Genomic DNA, 26,651 nt, shown 5'->3' with positions numbered 1-26,651 from the left:
AAAATAAGCTCATTCGACCATAACCCTGGCAACAATTCTCACTCAGAAAGCATACATTGTCACACATAATACACTGACCTAAAAAACACTAACAACAGGGAACATTACATAAATTATGAACTTTTATCTTTGAAGTTTTAATGATTTTTAACATAATTCAGTGTTTCATTATAGAATAAGAATAACACTTTATTGACTGTACTACAGTATATGTAACAAGAATGAATCAGAAATGCAGCAATTTGCTTCAATATCCTTTATTCTTTCTATATCTTCGCATATAGTAATTTACTTCTGAAAATAAAAAGTTGAAACAAAAAACAACATCCTGAAATTCCAGGGCTACAATAAAAAAACAAAAAGGATCTTGCTTGTCTAAATTACAAATTTGTTGTACAAATCAATGTAAAAAAGTGCAAGTGCAATGAGAAAGAGGATCATGATTGGAATATAATAAAGGCATGCAGGGAAGAATAATTGGAACTTTAATCAGGAGACAGGACAGATACACATAGGATTATTATTATTATTATTATTATTATTATTATTATTATTATTATTATTATTATTATTATTATTATTATAACAATAATATTTGGCGGCCCTGGACATGCCAAACTGACTTCAGACTTTAACTGCGTTGCTCTGTGCAACAACGACAAGGAAATGACTTAACAGTGTTAGCTTGTCAGTTCGTTATTTTCGTTACATGTGCGGTAAACCTATAGAACGTAATTTCGTCACAATGTCTGCCAGTTGTCGGGAGATACTGCGTTGTTTCCCAATAGGTCTTGGTAAGACGTCTTGGATATTGGTTGACCTTTTTTCACTTAGGTTCCCCTCCCAAAATTGTCGCCATGTAATAACTGTAACAAACTGATACATTAAATCTAAATCAGTGTTTTACATACTATAGTAAGTTTATAGTGCGACTTTATAGTGCGAACTTTTACAGTATAATCACATTGTTTTACAACTTCCCAACCAGTTTATATAGCCAGTTTTACTGGAGCATATATATAAGTGACCCAGATGTTCCAGTAAATCTTAATGACACACACACACACACACACACACACACACACACACACACACACTAGATTTCTCAACTCTGTGTACACATGACCATTAGTGAAAACGAACGCGTTTTGCAATGCACTCCTGTCTGTTTAAGTATAAGTATAATCTGGACCGCACTTATACAGCGTCCTACCATGCAGCTGCCGGTGACACTCGGTCTTTTCTGCGGGCTCGTCTCCGCGGGTGGGTAGATCGAGCATTTTTCCAAACTCGGATGCTGTGATAGTTGGGATAGTCAGATAGCTGTGTTGTGTCAGGTTGTGTTTGCTTGCTTACTGAGGCTCCTGCAGCCATACATGCCAGGAAGATTGTGCTCCGATAACCAAGTGGCCTAGAGGCGCAAAATAATAAAGACATTATTTAATACCAAGAAAAAATGCTGGGTTTTGTTGAATTGGTTAACTCGTTATTAGCTGTGGCAGATTAACTCTGGCCTGTCATTTTTACAGGGAAAATATCAACAGCAGAGCATTTGGAATTAATAATACATACATAGTATCCGTTATTTAACCGCTGTCTGGCCCGTTGAGAAAATTGCCTGACCTATCATCAGCCATCTCCCTTCCGCCAGTGCTGGAGGACGTTTAAAACGGAGCGCAATTCAGGCGATCTACCCAAGTCACCGGCGCGTCACTGTCTATTTATATCGTTTTAGTTCATTCAAAAACTGAAGTATAATAGCAACTTAACTGAACGCTTCGAGGTTCAAATGTAAGAATGTATTATACTCCGACGTTATTGTTTGCGTTTTGTTGAGAATGTCCACTTTGTTCCATGTCAGCGTGTTAGCTCCTAATTAAATACATTAATAAATGAAACGATACCAACAAAAAAGAAATTCACAACTGTGTATGCATGCATGTAGGTTATTATTATTATTATTATTATTATTATTATTATTATTATTATTATTAACGCTATGTATTTCGACAGTTTCCTCTCTCAGGTGCTATGAATGTTTTCCCCAGCCCATGCAACCTTGCACTAAGATACCGAAGACGTGCTCCCCATCAGAAACAACCTGTTTCTCGGCGACAACGAGAACCACTCTGGGTAAGAGAAATACAGTCCCAGACAGCGGCTGAGCGGCCAGTTTAAAGAAGCACACTGTGAATCTGATGCTTAAATCCCGGAGTAAATACTATTAGATGTCTCCCCAGTATATTTATTATCTCTCTCTCTCTCTCTCTCTCTCTCTCTCTCTCTCTCTCTCTCTCTCAATATTATGCATTTCAGGGGGCGTTACAACGGATATACCAGTGAAGACATGCGTGAAATCAGGAGGCTGTGGAGAACCGGTGTCCGTAAACCTGGGGAACACCAGGACGACCGTCGCCTCCAAATGCTGCACCTCGGATCTCTGCAACTCGGAAGACGTGCCCGGTAAAGACGGCGGAAATAGGAAATAAACGATCGCCCACATGACACTTATGGTTGTGGGCCTGTTATCTTGACGATGGCAGTTATTTCATTTATCTCATGGAAAGCCCACGGACATTGTTCTATCCGAGAATTCGTCTCTATATCCAGGCTTTCTTATGGGTGATGCATCTGCTTCTGTTCCGTTGCAGCCTATGGAGACACCACCCCCAACGGCCTGCAGTGTTACAGCTGCGAGGGAGAGGACTGCTCGAAGCCGCTGAAATGCCTGGGTGTGGAGAAGCGCTGTTTCAGTGTCACAGGTGAGAGACTGGCTTAACCCTCCTCACCTTGCATGACACACCATAAAGGATTGAGCAAAGTATTAAACGCGTCAGTTTTTCACTTTAAAGCATTCAGAGAGTTGATATACTCAGTGTAATTAATACTTGTAAACTCGAGGAAAGGAAAACAGAAGGCCTGGAATTATGGAACTGGTCACTGGTCACTATAGCGTATTAAACTATCCATCTCGCCTGATATATTATGCACTTTTATTATTATTATTATTATTATTATTATTATTATTATTATTATTATTATTATTATTTTATTTTTCACCTAAATGTAATTCACAAGTCGGATGAAAACGTATATTAAGAAAATATAAATGAAGAGAACATTGCATTCTCGTTTATTACTTGCATCATATCATTATTAATCGTATTGTGTTTGGCAAACTAGCAACCATTTGAGAGGTGCAACTTAAGTACTGTGTCCCTGTGTTAACATTCTGGACATTTTACTATGATTATCTGTAAGGATCCCTCTTATTATGTTTTTTATTGTTATTTTTAGACAAGTCTACTGGTCATGAAGTCCCTGTGAAGGGGTGCGGGAGTCCGTATGTCTGTACTGAGGAGGGCAGGGTGATCTTGGAGCAAATGTTGGGCGGGACAATAAAATGCTGCGAGGGGCAACTGTGCAACAGCGCCGAGTGACCGGGGAACAGCGACCTGCCCAGCACACTCTTCTAACCAGCAGCGGACAGCTTTCTCCGTGACTTTCGCTCCGTTCACATCCTACACACCGCTATATACCTGCCCACCTGCTATGGATAATTGCCTGTTTATTTTTATGCGACTTGTGTGCGAGTCGTGACAGAACTGAAACTGGAAAGCAAGGGAATGTGTGTCTGAAGGCAAATAAGTCAGAGGAAAGTCGACTTTACACCGGTGTCACTCTGTTCCTTCAAATGATGTTCATAATCTCCGGCAATTGTGTGGCCTTTAGCAGGTACTGTCTCCGCCTCAGTGGTACAGTGGACAATCCACCGCGCCCATTAGGTTTTGGTACTAAGAAGCGGACGGGCAACAAACCCAGACTGGGCAACTAACCTTCTCTATGCATATTTTTTAAATAAAAGCTATCTGCGCTCATGACTGTGATCCTCTCTTGTGTATATAGGTTTACTTTATGTGAGACTGTATATTCTATAATGCTACTTTCATAGTGTTTAGATGGAAATATCCATACAAATATAGACAGATAAAAAGATACAGAAAAATGTCGTTCAGAAATTACTACAAATGGCCATGACTTAATAATGCTCATGCATTGCAGATGTGTCAACACTGTAACCTGGAGTAATGTTGGTATCTTTTGTCCTTAACATTTACGTTTCTCTAGGCTTGAAGCAATACAATTATGTTTAATTTTTTTTTTTTTTTTTTTTTTTTTTTTAATTCCTATAGGCCTAATGGTCTTAGTTTGAGTTCACGTTGCATATGAAAATGACAATTATAATTAAATGCATTTAGATTTCTCAATTATCAAGACAGGCAGAAAGAGGGGGGATTATTATTAATAATATCATCATAATGTTTGTATTGGCAGATGCCCTTATCCAGGGCGACATCTAGTGTTTATAGCGACACCTAGTGTTTAGGCTATTTCTAATGTAATTAGCGAATTTACCTTTGAATTAGTAAGTTAAATGTTTCAAATGTATTGAGTTAGTGTGTGTGTGTGTGTGTGTGTGTGTGTGTGTGTGTGTGTGTGTGTGTGTGTGTGTGTGTGTGTGTGTGTGTGTGAGAGAGGGAAACATAGAGATAAACAAGACCTGGACATAGACCAACCACTTCCATACATCGTGGTCCCACCACTTGAAATGTTCTCGTTGCTGCAGCGGTTCTGGGCTACAGGTTCACAGCAGGATCCAGGCTTTCCTCAAGGCTGGGATGTCATCCGGTGCTCTGTGCCCTCTTCACAATAATTGCAACGCCAAGGGCTCCTTAGAGAAGGCATATCCAGGTGCACAGCCCTAGTGAAGTTCGAGACAAGCAGGAGGTCTGGCCCTATAGCCTTTTGGGGGCCATTGACAAGATTCGATTTTGGGGCCCCCACCTCGCCACAAAACATTTTAGTGGTGCCCATCTTCATGGTGGAAATAATTGTTTTAGGTAAAACTAAGAGAGACACAAACATTTAAATAGTGCACATCACAGAACATGTACTGCACTTTAAAATACACTGAAATATATTTAGTAATACATACACATTTAAATAGTGCTCTGTGCACATTGAAATAACAGCAATAACTAATAATCAGTTTAGGTAAAAAAAACAAACACCCACACCATAAATACGCAGTACTGAAAATGCTATATTACACACTAAAACACAAAATGTATTTAAAAAAAAAATACAATTACTATCAAAAATCATTAGCTGACAGCTGGCAAACTACTGTAGTAGTTATCATCATCTATCGATCAAAGTGATCACATCATCAACATCTGATTGAGCTGGATTATTTATTTATATAATAGTTCTTGCTCACAAAGTTATGACATTTTATATATATACATACATAACGGTTGTTAAGTTCCGGTGACATTCTCTTCATAAACTCCTCAGCAATATACACTTATATCCATCATATGTACATGACATTTGGCACACATATCCCTGACACGCGTGTTCTGATATCGCTGGAGACACTCTGCTCATGTTACAAGAGGTGCTGGCAGGGGTGATTGGTGTTGCCTAGTGATTGGTGTGTTTATTATGTTCATTTTATTATGGAGTGTTGTGGGTTTATATTTGCACTTGTTTTCATTACTTTTGTAATGATCTTACCGAGTGGTTTTTCACGTCACTGACGGAGCTATAGACGTGTTTGATAACGTTAGAATTACAACACGATATACATGAACAGTGCACAACAGACCCACAAAACATAGGGAGCATAATGACAATAGGAAGCAAAAGCGTTACGGGTTGCAATTAACCATTAAACGCCCATCAGTACTTGAAACCCACAATAAACTAACCAGTTATGTTGCAATTTTAAAATGTGACAATTTCAGGATATATTTCAAACAGTAGCGTTTGCACATAAACTCCCCTTACGAAAATGAAATAGATTGCACTATATTTTAAAATATGTGTTTTGACAATAAATATATTTCAAAATATATTGCCATAATTACCATATATGTTTTTTTTTCCACAATTGTGAAAATATTTCACAATATATATATACAGCTCTGGAAAAAAATAAGATACAAGTTCAGAACTCAAGTGGTCTCTTAATTTTTTCCAGAGCTGTATATAATTCTATAGTCTTTAACATATCGCATTTCACAACCAGGGATAATATATATGACATCATCCTGGGGGCCATGTGTGTGTGTGTGTGTGTGGGGGGGGGGGGGGTTCGGTGTTAAAGGTTGGCCGTGCGCGGGAACACGGGAGGCGCCGTGATTGGGGGAGACAGTCAAGGGGCCACAAGACATAAATAGGGGTGCCCGCCCGCCGGGGCAGAAGTAGCGGAGTGGAGTGTGGACAGTGTCAGAGTGCGTGAGGGAGGGTAGCGTGTGTTCTGTCCTGTTCGCGGATAACCCTGCGTCCTCTCCGCTATTCCTGCCATTAATGGTGAAGTCCAACAGCGATATGGCAAACAAAAAGCCTGAATCGTTACAATATATATTCGCCAATATGAGAATTTTCTGGCAACACCACAAAGATATATTTTTTCATAGGCAAGTCAATAACGACACATTTCTGCTTAAGTAATTAAAAACAGATAACGGTTTAACGAATCACAAAGAAAACGTCTCTGAGGATCCAGAAACGAATCAAAGAAGGAAATGAAGGTACAAGTTATGAGAAGATATTCAGTTGGTGTATTGTATTGCTTTGGTAACTTTTACATACTGTATATAATCTTAAGTAAAACAATGTGTTAACTGTGTCTACAATAAGAGTGATATTTTTACAGTTAATATCTGTATAAACTTAACATTCCCTTAAATTAAAGATTATATGTAGAGTGATAGGATATTATGATGTGGGAGCATTCAAACACATTTTACAAGTTTACCTTTTACAAGTATATCAGCTAATTATATATATTTCTATAATTACAGAAAGTGATGAATGAAGCAAAAACAATGCAGCAGCAATTAAATCAGCAGAGTCAATAATTGACAACAGATCAGACATCGGATGCAAGTGTTACAGTTTTTCTCGATTGCTTAAACACATTTGTCCACTCTGACACCACATTTTCAAAACAGTTAACACACAGGCTAAAACTGAAGTTCACTGGCCAAAATGACTACATTTTGTTTGCAAAATACTCTAACACTCCCGAAACATTAAAAACATGCAACAAAAGCAAATATTTCCATCAAACACCACAACTTGTGGTCAAATTAATATATTCTTCAATCAATCATTACACAATTGACAACAAAATACAGCTATCAATATGAAACATGATACTTTTCAAACTCAGAAATACTGAATACTGCAAAAAAGCAACCAAAGGAAACATATGGGTGGAAATATGTAAAAAAACTAAATAAAGAGTTGAAATACTCAGAACTTCAAATTTTGTCAATTCGTTCCTGATGATGATGCCACAGGTTCTCATCAACTTTGCATTGAATGTTTTCCCTTGCAATGCACAGAAGGAAATACCTCCTTGCATGGTGTATCCATCCCTGGCAGTCCTCTGCACCTTTTCCCAGGGCTATACAGGACTTTGCTGCAAACCATTCATTCACAAGACATTGTCCCAAATGATGACATACAGAGTCATGCCGGGCCTCAACAGCCCTCTCTCTTCGGGTGGAACCAGTCTTTCATTCAGTGCATCAAGAAATGTGATGAGGCATTGTGTATTGTATGGGCCGATAGTTGGTATGTGGTAAAGGACACCATCATTGGAGTTGGCAGCACACATGGTGATATTGGCGCCCCTCTGACCTGGCACTGTAACAGTGGCCCTCTGCCCAATGATGTTCCTTCCACGTCTCCTCACTTTACAGAGGTAGAAGTCGGCTTCATCCACATAAATGAATTTCCAGCTCCATTATTCTCCAGGAAAAAAAAAGCTAATTCATAAAGCAAATTATTCCAGTTGCATGTAACTGTATGGTATAACCAGGCATTACAATAACAAATCTATACCTGCAAATACTGGAATCTTGCCTCCTTCATGATGTCAGTTTCTTTGGAATGGAACTCTGTACAGCCGCTTCATTCGGACATGGTTTCATTTAAGGACTCTATCAATAGTTGCCAAATAGTTTGCCACAACCATATCTACAATGGCAGCCTCCTGTTCAACACTAAAGATCTTTCCTCTGCCACCCGTGTGTGGTAGTGTGTGGATTCTATAGAGTAAAAGCAAAAAGCATGTCAAAATTGACATTATGACAGTCACATAAATGGGATTGATGAAACATCAGTATTACTGTAGACACAGTTTGTTCTGCCAACAGGGCAATACAGTAAAGCTGAAATACACAGTGGTACACAGTAACATTGTGACTTACCTGTTCTCATTCCGGAAAAGCCTGACAATAGATGCTACAGTGCTCTGACTCAGAATGGTCTGGACCCTTTGTCCAGCCTCTCCAAAGGAGAAGCCATGATTGATGACATGGTCAATAATTGTTGCCCAAATTTCATTTGAAACTTGAGCTCTATTTTCTCCTCTTGCTGCGGCTCCTCCACCACACATGCAAACTCCTCTTCCTCGGGCCCATCTGCCATGGCCTCTTACACTGCTTCCATGCCTTTGGCCTCTTTGATACATGCTTGCAAATAGCAACACAGAGGTGGCATCTTTTATAGATGGATGAGGACTGATTGCTGATTGAAGAGTTGTGCAAACGAGTTTCACACAGGTGCATTAGAGATTTATAACTATGCAAGTACTTTCTATCAGATTTCAATAGATGTTTTCATTTGTTCAACACAGTTAATCCAATAGAGGTGGGTTTCTTTCAATAAGATCTGTGGTAACTGTTTTGACAAAGGGTGTGAAAAATGTATGAAACAAATGAAAAAGTGTTAAGACATTTGCAGGAGAAGACTTCTGCTGTACTAAGAAGGTGATGATGGAGATCAAGTGGATCCCAGTTTCATTATAGGCTAAAGTCAAAGTGAACAGCTGTTCATATTGTGAATTGAAACACAAATATATACCCTGTATTTTATTCCATTGCTACTGAGAAACAGCTGATTGAAGTTATGCAAATAAATCACAGCTGATTCCCATCTAGGAAACACACTCAGGTGTTGAGGTTCTTTCAATCGCATGACCATATGGTATACAGTAAAAGAGGACCTCTTTGGGCTGATCTTGTGTGGAAAAGGTACAATATAGAGCAACACAAAGAAAGTAAGAAGAAAAATGCCTGCACGAGGGAGAGGAAGACGAGTACCAGGACAAGGGAGAGGAAGACAAGTACCAGGACAAGGGAGAGCAGTGGGACAAGGACAAGGGACAGGGAGAGGAGTTAGAATGTATGGTGGCGCTCAAAGAAGGGCCAGAGCTAGGGTACCTGATGAAATAAGAGCTACTATCATAGACCATGTCATAAACCACGGGCTATCATACAGAGAGGCTGGTGAACAAGTACAGCCAAATCTCAGCCGGGACAAAGTGGCATCCATTGTCCAGATTTGTCGAGAAACCAACAAGTGGGATATTGTATAAGGGCTTCTCCTACTGCAAAGTGTAAATAATTGTACCATGTATTACAGTGACTGTATGCCTCCGGTCTCTAATATGTAACTGTATTTTGTCTCTCTAAGGATTCAACGTCTACCTCCCTCGGGGGGCAGAGGAAAGCTCCTAAATGAAGAACAGGAACTTGCTATTATCAACATGGTGATTGCTGACAATTAAATAAAACTGAAGGACATTCAATCCAGAGTTATAGAGGACAACCTTGTCTTTGGGAACATTGCAGCAATCAGCATACCATCCATTTCTCGGACTCTAGCTAAACACAGAGTCCGAATGAAACAACTATACAAAGTTCATTTTGAAGGAACGGTGAGCGCATCAAAGAACTTCGTCGCCAATACATCCAGGTAAGGTTATGCAATAGTCATTACTGTACTATACATAGTGCTACTCTATAAACCTGGAGTACAATAGGACATACAGTAGGTATATAGCAAAGCATTTACACACACTGTGTCTGATTACTTTCAGAGAATCAAGGATTTGGAGGCGAATTAACTCACACATGAAATGATCTACGTTGATGAGGCTGGCTTCAATTTGGTGAAAAGGCGTCAGCGCAGAAGAAACATAATTGGCAAAAGGGCCACAGTTACCGTGCCGGGCCAGAGAGGAGCCAACAACACCATGTGCGCTGCAATCTCCAACAACGGTGCACTCCTGCATAAATGTGAGATTGGCCACTACAACACCACCTTCTCCTGTTTTTAGAAGACCTACACGAAAGACTGGTGCCAGAGGTAGAAAGGGGACAGGTGGGAGACCACTTGCCAATATATGTGATCACATGGGACAATGTGGCATTCCACAATTCCCGTGCAGTCACAGCCTGGTTTGACACCCATCTGAGGATGATGTCCCTTCTCCTTGCCCCTTACTCCCCTTTCCTCAACCCCATTGAGGAGTTTTTCTCAGCCTGGAGATGGAAGGTTTTTGACCATCGTTCACAGGACCAAATGTCCCTCCTGGATGCAATGGATGCTGCATGCCAAGACATCATAGCTGAACACTGTCAGGGGTGGACAAGACATGCCAAAAGATTTTTCCCAAGATACCTTGCCAGAGAAGATATCAGTTGTGATGTGGATGAGAACATGTGGCCAAATGCTGAAGACCGGGCAGATTAGAAGATTTTTTTTTCTTTTTTTTATTCTTCTGTGGCTTTTTCTGTTTGTATATTTTGTATTTTCCCATAATAAATGGCAGCTATATTGCATATTTTTGTTATCTTGCAGTAGTGTCCTGTTGCAAATAAAGCCTTTACTGCAGCAATTCTGTCTTCTTTTTTTCATAAACCGTGCATTCTATAAAGCTACTCTGTGATGGGTCATTCATTTTTTGTATTGAATTTCTGCAGCAAAAGAAACAAAATGCATGCATTTACTAAACCCGACAAAACAAAAATGTAGAGAGGCTTCAAAAGACACTGCAGTGCAAAACACAATCTAAGATCAAAACAATATACTGTCTATTGTATAAGGGCAGACCTGACATAAAATAATGCAGTTTCTGTAATTCCATCTGATGTTAGTGTTGTTATGACATTGTGCTATGATTGACTAAATGTTCCTGTTGGAAGAGAACATGTGTTAGTGTTTTGAAATAATTATTTGATTTTGAGACATGTTTGCAGTGTTTCGGTAGACATAGTCTATTGTGTTAGTGTATTATTGTATTTTGAAAATTAGTGTTGGAGTTTAGTTTACAATGTGTGATTTTGAGCATGAAATTAACTGTTTCACCAATTGTGTGTTGTAGGTGTGTTGGTGCGTTAAGAGTTTAGGAAAATTGTTAAAAGTATTGAAAAAATTGTCATAGTGATCGTAAAAAACTGTAATATTATTAAGTTAACACTTGATTGTATAATTACTATTTGTATGGTTTATTGTGTGTGATCTTATTTTGTTAGATTTGTTTTGTGATTATTGAAAGTTCTCCTGGTTAAGGTTGTCTGCTCAGAAATAAATAGTAAGTGAACAAAAGGTATATTTAAGATTGCCTACCCTAGCCATGTAGAGCCTTGTCTCCATAATTTAGATATACAAGCTTTTTTCCTTTCAAGTGCAATTGAAGGTAAATCTTTTGTTATTGTATTTCTCAGTTTGAGATTGTTACAGGTAACAAAGTCTATGTTTTCTAAAATGCATGGGCAACTACCAAGTCTCAGATCCTGCGCATGTTTTTCGTGAATCTGTCTTACTTTGAGAAAATAAAGTACAGAAGGGAGCTGAAAAGAGATACTTTGGATAAGCACACAGTTGAGGTCTTGTGCTGCTACCCAGACATTGCTCCCTGGAACTAAAAGGTCAGAAATTGGAAGAACACTGAATGAGAAATGAATGACCAGTGATACAAGTCTCGCAGAGCAACCCACCTATTTGTAAACGACACCCCTCAAATGTAACTGGCAATTAGTGTTTCCTCACATTTAAAATGAGACACTTTTGAATTAATTAATTCCATTCCATTCCATTCAAGTCCATTCAAGAAATATAGGTTTTACAGTTGTGGACTTATTTCTTGTATAGAACTTTTAAAAGAACAATAAATGATCTGCATACAAATCTCCGTAAAGTGTGTAGAAGACTTTTATTACAGTTGTTTCTTTGCACTGATTGGTTCTTAGTGTAACTTTAAAATGAGACAGTATTCTGCTTAAAGTGATGTTTGTTTTAGATCATTAAAGTCAAACATGAATAAACAAAACATGGTTTGTACATTGCATTTTCTTTAGTTAATCTAAGTGAAATCTATTAATGTATTGAAACTTAAGCATCCCATTGTTTTAAGTTAAACTTCCATTGAAAGGATACATGTGTTTGTAAGTTTATCCAAATATATTTTACTAGTATATTTAGAATATAACATGATATATTTTTGCAGTCTAATTAAATATATTCACAGTATACTATACATACACCATGAAATATGTGGACATATATTTATGCATATATTTTTTATATATTCAGTAGTATAAAATACATATATGTGTAAATATATTATAGTATATTAAAGATATATGAAAAATATAAGTTTACATATATTTATGAATATACTATAATATACTTAATATTATATTTAAGATATATTAGACAATATATTTCAAAATATATAACAATATAAGTTTAAATATATTTTTCTTATATAATATAGTATATTTTACCATATATTTCAGTATAAAATGAAATATACTAAAGCGGCAATAATTGATATATAAAAGTATATTTTGAACAAATATTATAAAATATATTAAGTATATTTATAAAATATATCTTAAAATATATTACATATATTTCAGAATAATATATTTTAAATATATTTTATTTTTTCGTAAGGGTGCTTCCTGTGAAAATGGGCGTGTTTACGAATTTTAAAAGACGCCATCTCTCAATCTCCACCTGCGCGCTCTTGCATCAGCAGCGCGCTGTGTCCGCGCCTCACCTGCCCCTCCCAACTAGTGCACGTTTTTAGGCGCGCTCAAGCTACATCTCTGTCACTCCGCTCATGGCTGACATATTGTGTGAAAAGCGCTCGGTTGGATTTTAATTTGTTTAAAATATTATTTATGTCATATTTTAGGGTCCCTTTCATATTATGGGGCCCTAAGCAACCGCCTAGTTCGCCTGAACATCGGGCCGGTCCTGGACGGGGCCCTTGCATAATCTGCGGGGCCATATGCAACTTGCGTAATGAGCGTATAGGGCTGCCCGCTGTTACGACAAATTCAGTGACCGCTAGGATTCATGTGACCTGGTGGATGTGCGCATGTGCCGGCAGTAATCCCCGCTGTCTACCTACGGGAGCGCGTGATCACACACTCGCGGTGCAAATCGCGTCAATGTCAATAGCACATGCGCACTGCTGCAAACTGAGCGAGATTAGCGCTTCTGCACGGCGCATGGTTGTCTTTGTGCAATTGTACATGATGAATGGATTGTTTAAAAAAAACAGCAGCTATACAAATTGTTTCTTGAGATGTGTATCCATTAGTTACACTTACTATAGGATGTAAGTATATGTACTCTTACTATTGGTTATCGAACTTTATATACATAGTTAAAGTTGCACTTCTTAGTACTGAAGTTATTCTGTATTTGATCTGCTCTTACTGTAACATATTATTTTGTGTAAGTAACACAAGGGATTCATGTAGGTAATTATGTATGTATTGTACGATGTACGTTTATTTTTCACAGACAAACGCATTGAGACTCTTGTTTATATTCATTTCTTCTTACTACACAAGTAATACCACTTGTAAACGTATGCAGACATCATACACTTCAGCAACATAAATGCAGTACAATCTTCTAAATGTTTATTTACTTATTTATTTGTAAGTAATTTAATTCCTGACAGCTTTTCACAACTATCACACACACAGGTGAAGCAATAACAGAAACTTTGAACTTTAAAGGAAATTATAATGGTCAATTATTTGCTATCTGTGTGCACACTCAACCACTTTTGTGACTAGTGTGTATTTTCTGTCACTAAGGAAGAAGTCACTATTTTTTCCAAGGGGCACAATTTCTTACAGCCACTGGAAAAATGTGTGACCCCCCCTGTAAATCCAAAAATGACCAAACTTTTACTGCTAGGGTGTCCCCCTCTGCATACACACCCACTTTTGTGACTCTGGTGTGTATTTGCTCTCAATAAGGAAGGGGTCACCATTTTTTCCAAGGGGCACAGTTTGTTACAGCAGGTCTAATCATCAGCCACCTGATGGCTCTCAGGACATTTAAAGCTCTAACCGACAGACTGCGACCGAGCGGATATATTTTCCTGGCAAACTGTCCTTCAATGAGGCAGGTGTTCTCTTTGTTCTCAACGGTACAGAGGACGCAGCTGTCTGGAATTACACAGGTGGCCTTGTTTGTTCAAGGCCTCCTTCATTCAACTAAACAGATGAGAGAATAAATAATTAACAGGATATAAATGTCTGATTGTTTAAGGGATGGTGTGCAGAGTGGGGGTTGTTTCTGGAATTAGTGATGATCAGGAGTAGCCAGGGAGGACTTTGCTCCTGTTCCTGCTGGGAGAGAGAGAGAGAGAGAAAGAGTAACTTTTCAGTATGGAAGAAAAAAGTCCTTCAACAGTTGATCTAAGAGCAGACTTCCTCTTTTTATATTAAAAGACAATAAAAAGATTAAAACCAAAACATAAAAATTCTTGCAGGGACTGATGGTCTCCTCAGGCACCACCAGAGTGTTACACATTTTACTGATACACTACAGCTACACGTGGAGATGCATTAAACCATCATTTTAGGAACTGTGACTCTTCCCCTTTAACTGAAACCTGAAGTGAACTATTTGTCAGTTTGCTTAATTTGACTCTTAAAATTGATTAACTGCTTACAAATTAACTTAACTTAATGAATTCAACTGTGTAACGTTATGTTGGGTGTATTTGGATAAGAGCATTTTAGCTCTGAGCTGAAGCACTGATCTAAAGAAGACCTCTCCCCCCAAAGTTATCAGATTTCCTTAACTCATCAGCTTGGAACTGGTTTACATCAAAGTGACAGTTTTGGGGAGGATGGCACCAAGAATAGGCCAAATAGTTTGGAATCCTGCTATGAGATGTCTGGAGAAAGGGGCCTGTAGGTAATAAAAAACTCTTTGAAGTGGACGAGAGCCGAAATCCCGACATAGAGCTACGAACCCGGGCCAACCGGCATTTCCAAAAGATGGCATGGATTGACATCAGTCATAAATCAAGCCCCCCTCCAATAGGACACTGGGGGCTGAAACCGAAATCCAATCTCAAAAAACTCAAGAACCAATCACCTATTGATCTGACAGACTATAAAGAACAGCGCACGGTCTCTCTCTCTCTCTCTCTCTCGCTCTCTCACCTGAACCAGTAACTCGCTGCCACAGCTCAACCTGTAGCTCTGTTGCCAGAACCGGAACCAGAAACCAACCAAGTCTTTGCCGGCAAAAGAAGAGTTAAACTGGGAGAAGGACATTGAGCCATACGAAGAATTCTTTTAAAGGACTTTATTAAATAAAGAACTTTACAGACTGCGCATGCCCGCCTGTGCCCACCTGATCAGTGGAGTTTTACAGCTGGACAATTGACTAAGTCGACTGAATACAAAAGTGTTCAGTCATTTAAATAGCTATTTGAGTCTTAAGAAACTTGACCCTTGGAACGAACAGGGCCCTGCTTTCCTCAAAGACTTTGTCTTCAAGTAACTATGGTGGAAACCCTGCTTGCCAAGAAGATTTTGTGCACAACCTTGGAGCCTTCAAACCAGTGGAAAATCTGTTTGGAAAAGACACTGTTTCGTGAAACCCCAACTTCCAGGTGCATCGACTGAGTGGAAGTTCTTGGACAAAGCCGAACCGGACTGCCTTTGTTCCAACCACACGGACCTCGTGCCGTGTGCTGTTATCTGAGCCCGAAGACAGAGAGGCCTCTCTGTGACGAAGTTGAGATAAGTTTAACAGTTTGGAGTTTGTGATTCATGACATTTGAGAAATCAATTAGAAATGTTAATCTGTGATTCATAACTCTAGAATGTGTAATATCATTTAGTTTTCTTAAATATAAATGTGTGTTGCATTAAACTGTTTTGTTGATAATTTTAGAAATAAAATCTGTCAACGCCGAGAAATATCTTCTCATTCCTGTTTAACTGTTTAGTCTGAAATTGACACAAGTTAATAGACACCAGATTATAGGTGGCCCTGCCTATCCTTAATCATTGAATAATAATCAGTTAAGGGAAATTGTGGTAACAAGTAATGATAGGATCTTTCTCGGCACCTAAACATAAATGAGACTGATATATACACTCACCTAAAGGATTATTAGGAACACCATACTAATACTGTGTTTGACCCCCTTTCGCCTTCAGAACTGCCTTAATTCTACGTGGCATTGATTCAACAAGGTGCTGAAAGCATTCTTTAGAAATGTTGGCCCATATTGATAGGATAGCATCTTGCAGTTGATGGAGATTTGTGGGATGCACATCCAGGGCACGAAGCTCCCGTTCCACCACATCCCAAAGATGCTCTATTGGGTTGAGATCTGGTGACTGTGGGGGCCAGTTTAGTACAGTGAACTCATTGTCATGTTCAAGAAACCAATTTGAAATGATTCGACCTTTGTGACATGGTGCATTATCCTGCTGGAAGTAGCCATCAGAGGATGGGTACATGGTGGTCATAAAGGGATGGACATGGTCAGAAACAATGCTCAGGTAGGCCGTGGCATTTAAACGATGCCCAATTGGCACTAAGGGGCCTAAAGTGTGCCAAGAAAACATCCCCCACACCATTACACCACCACCACCAGCCTGCACAGTGGTAACAAGGCATGATGGATCCATGTTCTCATTCTGTTTACGCCAAATTCTGACTCTACCATCTGAATGTCTCAACAGAAATCGAGACTCATCAGACCAGGCAACATTTTTCCAGTCTTCAACTGTCCAATTTTGGTGAGCTTGTGCAAATTGTAGCCTCTTTTTCCTATTTGTAGTGGAGATGAGTGGTACCCGGTGGGGTCTTCTGCTGTTGTAGCACAACCACCTCAAGGTTGTACGTGTTGTGGCTTCACAAATGCTTTGCTGCATACCTCGGTTGTAACGAGTGGTTATTTCAGTCAAAGTTGCTCTTCTATCAGCTTGAATCAGTCGGCCCATTCTCCTCTGACCTCTAGCATCAACAAGGCATTTTCGCCCACAGGACTGCCGCATACTGGATGTTTTTCCCTTTTCACACCATTCTCTGTAAACCCTAGAAGTGGTTGTGCGTGAAAATCCAAGTAACTGAGCAGATTGTGAAATACTCAGACCGGCCCGTCTGGCACCAACAACCATGCCACGCTCAAAATTGCTTAAATCACCTTTCTTTCCCATTCAGACATTCAGTTTGGAGTTCAGGAGATTGTCTTGACCAGGACCACACCCCTAAATGCATTGAAGCAACTGCCATGTGATTGGTTGGTTAGATAATTGCATTAATGAGAAATTGAACAGGTGTTCCTAATAATCCTTTAGGTGAGTGTAAGTCAGTAGTTTTACTGCCAACTACTAAATTAAATGTATAATTCAATACTTTTTTGTCTGTTTGTTTATTATATGTAATCATTGGTGCTACAACTTGTCGGGTCCTTAATTCCCTGTGGAGAAACTGTAAACTTTACAACACAGAGTCCTCAGTTGTATAGTAACCAATGACACAAGTCCCCTCTTGGATAGCACAGACCGACACTCACACACCAGTGTGTGTGTGTAAATACAACGCAAGACAACGTTTAACACATCAGAAGCAGAATTAATAGAAATGTGTACACCAATCAGCCATAACATTATGACCACCTGCCTCATATTGTGTAGGTCCCCCTTTTGCCGCCAAAACAGCCCTGACCCATCGAGGCATGGACTCCACTAGACCTCTGAAGGTGTGCTGTGGTATCTGGCACCAAGACATTAGCAGCAGATCCTTTTAGTCCTGTAAGTTGTGAGGTGGGACCTCCATGGGATGGACTTGTTTGTCCAGCACATCCCACAGATGCTCGATTGGATTGAGATCTGGGGAATTTGGAGGCCAAGTCAACACCTTGAACTCGTGATTCATCAGACCAGGCCACCTTCTTCCATTGCTCTGTGGTCTGCAGTTTTAGAGATGCTTTGACCCAGTCCTCTAGCCATCACAATTTGGCCCTTGTCAAAGTCACTCAGATCCTTACGCTTGTCCATTTTTCCTGTTTCTAACACATCAACTTTGAGGAAAAAATGTTCACTTGCTGCCTAATATATCCCACCCACTGACAGGTGCCATGATAACTAAATTATCAGTGTTATTCACTTCACCTGTCAGTTGTCATAATGTTATGGATGATCGGTGTATATATGTATATAGCCTGCCTACTATATATACACATATGTGTGTTCTATGGCTCTACAATAAGTTAATTAATGAACTCATAGTTACAAATGCTCAAATGCCTTTCTCAGATAACCGTGGTTGAATTTGCAACCTATCGTTATCTATCTATCGGAAGCACTGCCCAAGGGGGAGGGGTAACAGTATAACCAAACCATTGCAAGGGAGGAGGCAGCAAGCTGGTAAGAGAGCCTGCCCTGAGGCATACCTATTAGGAGCCATGCCAACTCTAGATAGAGGCCCCAGGGGCCCCTTGGGGCCACATCTGGGCTGCCCACACACGAAGACCGCAGTCACGCTGTACTGGGAAAATTAAAGAATGGTTTATCCACGGGGCAACAAGAATTTGTGTGCCTTCCGCGAAGCCTGGTAACACCGGCGTCCTGCTCTACCAGCAAAGCTAGGACCGGGGCCCCCGATACCAAGACAACACCATATAAGTACAGGTGTACAGTCTCAAACCCTGTGTTCAACACACAGCAGGCTAACCAGACTGGATAGCCACTGTTGGATAATTACATTAATAATAATGTAACTATACACACAGTGGGGCAAAAGGTAACTCCGCTTAAAACAGGAGTAGATCTCAACACTCAACTTAAGTAAGGAGCAGACAAGCTCCACTGTATATTCCAACAAACTATATACACCACGGGGTACAGGAGCCAGCTCATGCTCCACACATGGGACATCAGCAGCTAGCGGCAAAAGGGGCTCTATTGATGTCAATAATAAACTAACTATATACACACTTGGGCACTAAGAGATAACTCAAGTGCCTAGCATAGCTAGGGTGGGGCCGCAGAACTGCTGGCAAAGGAACTATGTACAATGGCGGGGTACAGGATGTAAAAACACATGCATTTCAGCCTATAGAATGAACTATAACAAGTCATAGTCAGATAGGAATGGAAAACGGTTCTGCGTCACTTCTCCAACCATGCTCAACAGGGGCAGACAGGGATAGAAAAAAACAGAAGCCAGTGCCTGATAGGCTACTGAAGCTCAACTGCAGCCAACACCGGATTCCCAATAGAAGGGACCAGTCCCGTCACGTCCAGCCTGTAGAACCGAACAAAGATGTGCGGCAAGATCCAACTCGCAGCCACACAAATATCTGCCAGTGGGGCGCCTTGAAAAGGGGCCCACGATGTGGATACTCCTCGAGTCGAGTGGGCCACTAGGTGTTCAGGCACCTGGACTCCAGCCAACTCGTAGCCCGAGGTATTGGTGTCCACAATCCAGTGCGAGAGGTGCTGCTTTGAAATCATCTGGCCCTGTGTCCGCGCTCTGTAGGACACAAACAATTGGTCTGAGTGTAACAGGGCTCATTTGCGTCACAATGAGCCCATTACAAAGTGACGTAACCCCTCAGTAAAAAGGTAGTGCGGAGGGGCGCCGGTGGTGTGTGGTTCAAATCCCGGGTGGGGAGCTCTGACCCACATCAGCTACATTGGTGCCGTGACCCGGATCATCAAGACTAATGCCTGTCAGTTGCTAGGAGGAGTTCAGAGGGGAAGAGTGTAATATATCTCCTAACAGGCGTTCCCCAAGGCTCTGTCCTGGGCCCCCTCCTATTCTCTCTCTACACTTGCTCCCTGGGCCCCCTCATCACATCCCATGGTTTCTCCTACCACTTCTATGCTGATGATGCCCAGATCTTCCTGTCTTTTACCCTCTTCCGACCCTCTCATCCCCTCTCGCATCTCTTCCTGCTTGTCTGCTATTTCTGCCTGGATGTACTCGCACCACATCAAGCTCAACCTCTCCAAATTGGATCTTCTGTTTTTCCCCCACTCTTCCTCACCTTCTGCTGACCTCCCCATCTCGATCCCCTTGGAATCCACCACACTTTCTTCTTCTTCTTCTGCTAAAAATCTAGGAGTCACCCTCGATCCTGCGCTCTCCTACACCCAGCACATCACCATGCTGACACGCACCTGTAGATTCTTCCTGAGCAACATATGCCCAATCCGTCCCTTCCACACTGACTACTCGACTCAGCTACTCATTCAGTCACTGGTCCTCTCCCGCCTGGACTACTGCAACTCCCTCCTGGCCGGCCTGCCTGCAACTACTACCTGCCGCTCCAGCTCATCCAGAACTCTGCGGCTCGTCTGGTGTCTCTCTGCCCTTATTCACACACGCTACTCAACTGCTCCGCTCCCTCCACTGGCTCCTGATACCAGCACGCATTGAGTTCAAGACATTGACCCTCACCTACCGCTGTCTCGACCACACTGCACCAAGCTATCTTCAGACACTCGTCTCTCCATACATCCCCTCCAGACCACTGCGCTCTTCCAGCGCCAGAAGACTAACTCTACCTCCTCTCCACTCTCCTTCCCCCAAAACCACTCCTTCTCATCCCTGGCCCCTAAATGGTGGAACGACCTTCCCACTGAAGTCAAAACAGCAGAGTCCTTGACCTCCTTCCAGCGCTTACTCAAGACACATCTCTTCCAACAGTACTTGTAATATTAGTCCTTTTAATCCTCGTTAGATAGCACTTCACAGAGTTTTATTATGTTTCTTGCGTTTTTGATTGTTTTCCTCCTTGCTCCCTTTCCCGTAGTCCTTGACTGTGACCCTACATCTTGACTGCACATAGCTTTTACTATCCAGGATGTATGACCTCACGTACTGTACTTGCCTGTGTAAATTGGAAGTTGTAAAATGAATTATATTTTGAATTGCTATGTTTTATGTAAATTGAATTTGTAATGTTTGATGCCTTTACTTAACTGTATTTTTGCACTTTGTTTTGCACTTATGTTGTAAGTTGCCCCTGATAAGGGCGTCTTCCAAGAAATAAAAATAATAATAATAATAAATGTACACAGTTTAATGTCTCAATGTACTCATAGAACAAAAACGATTGGAGATAAATAAGAAATGATAGTTTAACAAAATTGAACCCCTTAAGCCCCTTAAAGGGCACCAAATCCGTGTGCTTCCCTTTAATCCCATGTATATTGCCAAGTGTTTGGTATACCATGAAAGTTGAGACTCTCAGCTTTCTAATGTTGTTTTTATACTGTCCCACCACATTTACCCCCCCCCCCCCCCCCCCCCCCGAAGAAATGGGGTGGTGGGGGGATACTCGGCCTGAGTAGGAATACAAAATCTCTGAAAATATTGACAATTATGACATATTCTGGAACCAGAAAATCTACTGATCAAAACAAGACCATCTACATTTTGGTAGAAGCAACACACACCCATAGAGAGCTCAAAATCTGTTTACAGTATATTAATACACAACAATTTTACATAATTGGATCTGAACTTCTCTGTGTTTGAAAGAAAATATCAAATAATATATACTGGATTAAGCCTATTTGCAGAGAAATCTGATCGAATGATCTGCAACTGTTTGAATGAGACCCCCCTCCCCACAGAGCAGACTGTGCGTTTGCCTGCAACACGGAAACTGTAAATCGGACGTGTTTGAGAATTAAACGTGCTGGTAGCCAAGAGAATAAGCTTTCAACGATGTGCACATTTTAGCAATACAGTGTAACTTCCATGCACAGGAGCTGTGTGTAACAGTAACACTGCCAAATAATGCTTAAGAGGGTGTAGTAACTAGGGTTGAGTGAGTACTCGGCTGAAACAAGTATCCGGTACGGATAATGTACTTTTTACGAGCACGAGTATCATCCGAGTGAAATGTGTCAAAATCTGTACTCTTGGTGAAGAAAAATCCTCATTGGGTAATACTACCAAGTGCCAGCTGTGTCTGTCCACATCGTTCTGTGATAGGCCAGTTACACACAGAGCTCCGCCTCCTCGCCTACACAGACTGCTGCAGTTCTGCTGCCACACAGACGGGATCTCGCCATCGTCACAGGCAGCTTCTGTCAGCTCGCCACTCTTCTCTCTTAAAAGGCAATCTCTCGGAAATTCAGCCGAGTAACTTTGAGAACTTGGCTCAAACTGGACGTGGTGCAGTCGCAAGATACAGCTCATGACTCTCACTGCTTCTACCAGTTAATTAGATTTTCGGCTTGCTCCTACCTCGGTGAAACATCTTCAAGAATACAGCTGCAAGGCTGAATGCTGTGTCTGTGCATAAATCACCCAGCTTCACACCGTCAGTTCATTTAAGAAGATAATAAAACCTGTCCCCCCCTCCAGGGGTCAATGGCAGCTTTGATTAACAAATGTGCTTGATATGTTTCAGCAGATGCTCGCTGAAACCCCTCCCCCTTGGGCAGTGTTCAAAAGAAAACATATGGTTTGGGTGGTTTCAGTAGAGAAGCTGTTCTGCTGGATACAAGTGTTCTTTCTTCCCTCTTCAATGTCCCTTTAACACCAGATGCAGCGCAGTCAAAGCCAATGGGAGGGATGCTGGCTCAGACTTACAGTATCACAAATAACTAGAATAGTACAGAATAGTGTTTTTTTTTACTGTATATCAAAAACAAATTACGTTTACATTTGGAAAACACGAGTTTTTGCTAGCCAAATGAAAAGAATAGCATTGCATCTCCCACAATAGCTATGATAAGACATGCAGTTTGAGAAAGAACATCTATTTGCATTCCTGACCACATAAGAACCTTAACTGCATCACAACTTGGAGACGAGAATAACATATGGTTGGAGGAAATGGCCAATGGCTGCTTACCTCTCAAAAGTAGGAAAAGTCCAACGATGTGAGTCAAGATCATTATTAGGCAGTGTTCATCCTGCAGGTAATACTATCAACCTGTAATGGGAAGAGAATGATTCTCTAAAAGTGCTTTGCATAATGATTCAGACTAAGAATTATCCAAATGGCTGGAGGCAGCAAAGTAATGTCCTCTGAAGGTTTTGCATATATTTTGACTACATTTTCCAAACCCACCACCATGACTGTTACCGGCCTTTTTTTTCAGCCAAGTATTTGTGTTGCTCTATTTCTTGTCAGACAAGAAACACTAAACCAGGCAAAATAAAATAATCATGAGCGGGAATATATCAGATTCCTATACATAGGCGTGTACAATGAGAATACTCTTCAACCGGGATGACTTGCGAGCGAAAATCGTGATCACAGAAACTGCCTAGCTGCTGATGTTCAGAGGGATGTTTAAAATTATTAGAGAAACATACATTATATATTATTATTTTGTAAAGTTTGTTGGGAACATGATTATGGGACATTTATGCAACCGATCTCTCAAAATGCTTTGCATAATAAGAGTAATAATTAACCAAACGACTGAACTGTTCCACTCAGAGTCTAATGCCTCGGATCCACCGTCTGCCGGAGTCCAAAGCTGTTTCTGCAAACTGGCCGCTGAGATCCGTCCCTCTGAGGAGCAGCAGCGACTGCGGGTTTGGTTTGTGTTCGTGTTAAAAACAGAGACAGAAACACTAGAGCCTCACAGCCTGACCAGGAGAGGACTTTGTGTCTGTTTTATTCCCTGTGCTTTACAGGATTGGAAACAGCGTAATAAATACACGTTTCTGTTAGAGATACTAGGAAGAGCTGAACGTGTAGACAACATTATATTCAGACAAGCATGTTCACACAAGAATACGTTTCCATGCGCAACAATAATACTACATAGCGAATATGTATTGATATTATTATCGTCATCATGTGTGCTGGTATATATGTATTTTAAACGGCACTGTGACTCCCTTAACTTATTAGTCTTTCTGCAGATTTGTAACTGCAAACGATACTTTTTGCCGTATTATTTATAATGTACTTATCAGACGTCCTGAACCAAACAAAATACACACGTTTCACGATTAATCATCCAGATACAATATAGCCGGTTTAATTGAACTAAAGTGCGCGTCTCAGTCATGGCGTTTATGGACGCATTTATTAAACCAGTGCTTATGTTTTAGAGGAAACCCAGATCTGCTGTATTATTTTATTCATTAATTGATCTTGTAAATGGACACGTTAACTGAATCGTGTTGTCTTCACACTGACTGTCTCTGGATTGCCCTGCACACATTCACACACACAGCCTGAACACCGGCAGCTGTTCATACAATATTAATACCATCGGCTGCTACGATGCGATTATTATCCTTCAGTTTATTGTAACTAGTCAGGCGCTGCACCGGTCTGTGAATCAGTGTTTAATGCACTCGGATATTAACTGTATCAGTCATTGTCTCTGTACGTGGATTGCACTCCATGCTGCTAATAAACTTGTAATTTCTTCGTGATCGCACAGGCCCTTGAGATTATATCCTCCGACACAATGTCTCTGATGTCCTCCTGTGTCTCAGTCAAACTCACTCCCTCTGACAGTGACTCCTGTCCTCAGTGGACGGACGTCACGGCGCGTCCAGCAGCAGCCAGTTAACCGGCTCTAAACACGGCGCGTCCGGACGCTCAGCCACTGGAAACAGCCGTTTAAGCGTCCGGGGCCGCCAGTGGAAACGGGGCAAGAGAGACGCGGAATAAACACAGATTAACACAGAATAAACACAGATTAACACAGAATAAACACGGACGCGTCCGGACGCTCCGCCAGTGGAAACGGGGCATAACTCTGCCTCCTCTCCACTCTCCTTCCTCCAGAGACGCTCCTTCTCTTCCCTGAACCCTAAGTGGTGGAACGACCTGCCCACCGAAGTCAAAACAGCAGAGTCCTTGACCTCATTCCGGCGCTTATCAAGACTCATCTCTTCCGACAGCACTTGTAATATTAGTCCTCTATCCCTGCTAGACAGCACTTCACAGTTTTATTATGCTCCTTGTGTTTTTGATTTGTTTTCCTCCTTGCTCCCTTTCCCGTAGCCCTTGACTGTGACCCTACATCTAGACACCACTTACTTACTGTACTTGTGTAAATTGTAAATTGGAATTTGTAAAATGTATTATTTTGAATTGCTTTAGTTAATTTGAATTTGTAATGTTTGATGCCTTGTACTTAACTGTATTTTTCCACTTTGTTTGGCACTTATGTTGTAAGTCGCCCTGGATAAGGGCGTCTGCCAAGAAATACTACTACTACTACTACTACTACTACTACTACTACTAATAATAATAATAATAATAATAATAATAATAATAATAATAATAATAATAATAATAATAAACGTGTAGACAACATTATATTCAAACATTACGTTACCGTAAGAAAACATTTCTATGTGCAACAATAACAATACAGATTTGGTATTTTGTATTATTATTATCATAATTTGTGCTAGTAGATATACATTTTTAACGGCAAAACGTACTCCCTTATTACTCTTTCTACATATTTGTAACTGCAGACAACACGTTTTGCCCTATTATTTTTAATTAATTTAGCAGGTGCATTTACCAAGGCAACCCACAACCCTCCACTGCAGAGTCCAGTGCCCTAACGACTACTCCACATTAAATGCTAAACTATAAAGATAATACGGGGTGGGGGTTGCAGTGAAACAATGGAAGCTTCTGTTAAACACAGAAATATTGGAATAAATAAAGTACCTGCTGGGAGAATGCCTAGAAAAATACACCGAGTCGGATTGATTCAGTTCAGGATGCAATTTGAACAAAGCAATTTGAACAAAAACACAAATGAACCCATGCAAAATGCAAATCCAAATATGCAACTAAAGCCTAAATTAGGTTACATGTAAAACAACAAGAGATTAATAGGAAACAAATTACAAAATATTAAGTTAGAAAAGGCGCATGAAACTACCGTATTCAATAATATTGAAACCACCTCACACTTACAAAGCAGAGGCGCTGTCACACTGGTACCAGACTTGGCAATTATTTCGTCTTTTGGGTCTTTTCTTTCCATATCTTTGTTTTTCAAAATGAAAATAAAAACACATCAGCTGGTCGGGTAACGGACTAGTCTTCCCCTTGTTGCTTTAAAGCACGAAGCGAAGAGACGGATCTATAAGGTTGTGCAGCCTAGGAGGCTTTATTTCCGTCTGTGCTATAATCAGTCACACACTGGGGGTTTTGTGTATTTCAGTCTTCATACAGCACTAGATATTACACACGGGGGGGGGAGCCCATGTCAATAGGGCGTTGGGGAACACATTTTGTATTACAAAGCTGCATAAACACCCTCGTTAAACTTGGAGATCATCTTCCAGCCTTTCTAAAGCCTTCTTATACTGTTCATATTACAGTTGAAATACTACTGTACTGTACTGAACTAGAAAATGTAGCCTAATAATAATGAGACCGTCAACACAGGACAACAACGCCACACAAACCCTCCTTTACACTCTCAAGTGCCTTTTGTGAATATTCGTCTATTTTGATGATAATTATAATT

The 26,651-nt window shown here is 40.5% G+C and overlaps 1 protein-coding gene and 2 long non-coding RNA genes across 3 annotated transcripts; 2 read left to right on the top strand and 1 right to left on the bottom strand.

The window, feature by feature from the left end:
• Window positions 1-1,155: 1,155 nt before the first annotated feature.
• On the top strand, window positions 1,156-3,878 carry LOC136764855 (urokinase plasminogen activator surface receptor). Its single transcript, XM_066719202.1, has 5 exons — window positions 1,156-1,263; window positions 2,014-2,133; window positions 2,317-2,463; window positions 2,652-2,762; window positions 3,298-3,878. The coding sequence occupies exons 1-5, from the start codon at window positions 1,215-1,217 to the stop codon at window positions 3,438-3,440; spliced, it is 570 nt and encodes a 189-aa protein (XP_066575299.1). The 5' UTR covers window positions 1,156-1,214; the 3' UTR covers window positions 3,441-3,878.
• A 2,311-nt stretch (window positions 3,879-6,189) lies between these two features.
• On the top strand, window positions 6,190-10,706 carry LOC136764854 (uncharacterized). Its single transcript, XR_010821250.1, has 3 exons — window positions 6,190-6,599; window positions 9,556-9,837; window positions 9,962-10,706. It is a non-coding gene; the product is annotated as an uncharacterized LOC136764854 (long non-coding RNA).
• A 1,990-nt stretch (window positions 10,707-12,696) lies between these two features.
• On the bottom strand, window positions 12,697-26,302 carry LOC136764130 (uncharacterized). Its single transcript, XR_010821145.1, has 3 exons — window positions 26,093-26,302; window positions 23,033-23,113; window positions 12,697-14,528 (listed from the first exon to the last, which is right to left on the bottom strand). It is a non-coding gene; the product is annotated as an uncharacterized LOC136764130 (long non-coding RNA).
• Window positions 26,303-26,651: the final 349 nt, after the last annotated feature.

The sequence above is a fragment of the Amia ocellicauda genome, chromosome 12 (assembly GCF_036373705.1).
Source record: "Amia ocellicauda isolate fAmiCal2 chromosome 12, fAmiCal2.hap1, whole genome shotgun sequence".
NCBI classification, from domain to species: domain Eukaryota; kingdom Metazoa; phylum Chordata; class Actinopteri; order Amiiformes; family Amiidae; genus Amia; species Amia ocellicauda.
Note: the sequence above shows the minus strand (reverse complement) of the source record. Positions and strands in the feature narration are given on the sequence as shown.

What these genes read in the sequence shown, in the direction of transcription:
- LOC136764855 (XM_066719202.1), top strand. Translation starts at nt 1,215, where the DNA reads ATGCAGCTGCCGGTGACACTCGGTCTTTTCTGCGGGCTCGTCTCCGCG. An exon ending in CTGCGGGCTCGTCTCCGCGG is followed by an intron (nt 1,264 to 2,013) that starts GTGGGTAGATCG and finishes GTATTTCGACAG; the next exon opens with TTTCCTCTCTCAGGTGCTAT. An exon ending in GACAACGAGAACCACTCTGG is followed by an intron (nt 2,134 to 2,316) that starts GTAAGAGAAATA and finishes TATGCATTTCAG; the next exon opens with GGGGCGTTACAACGGATATA.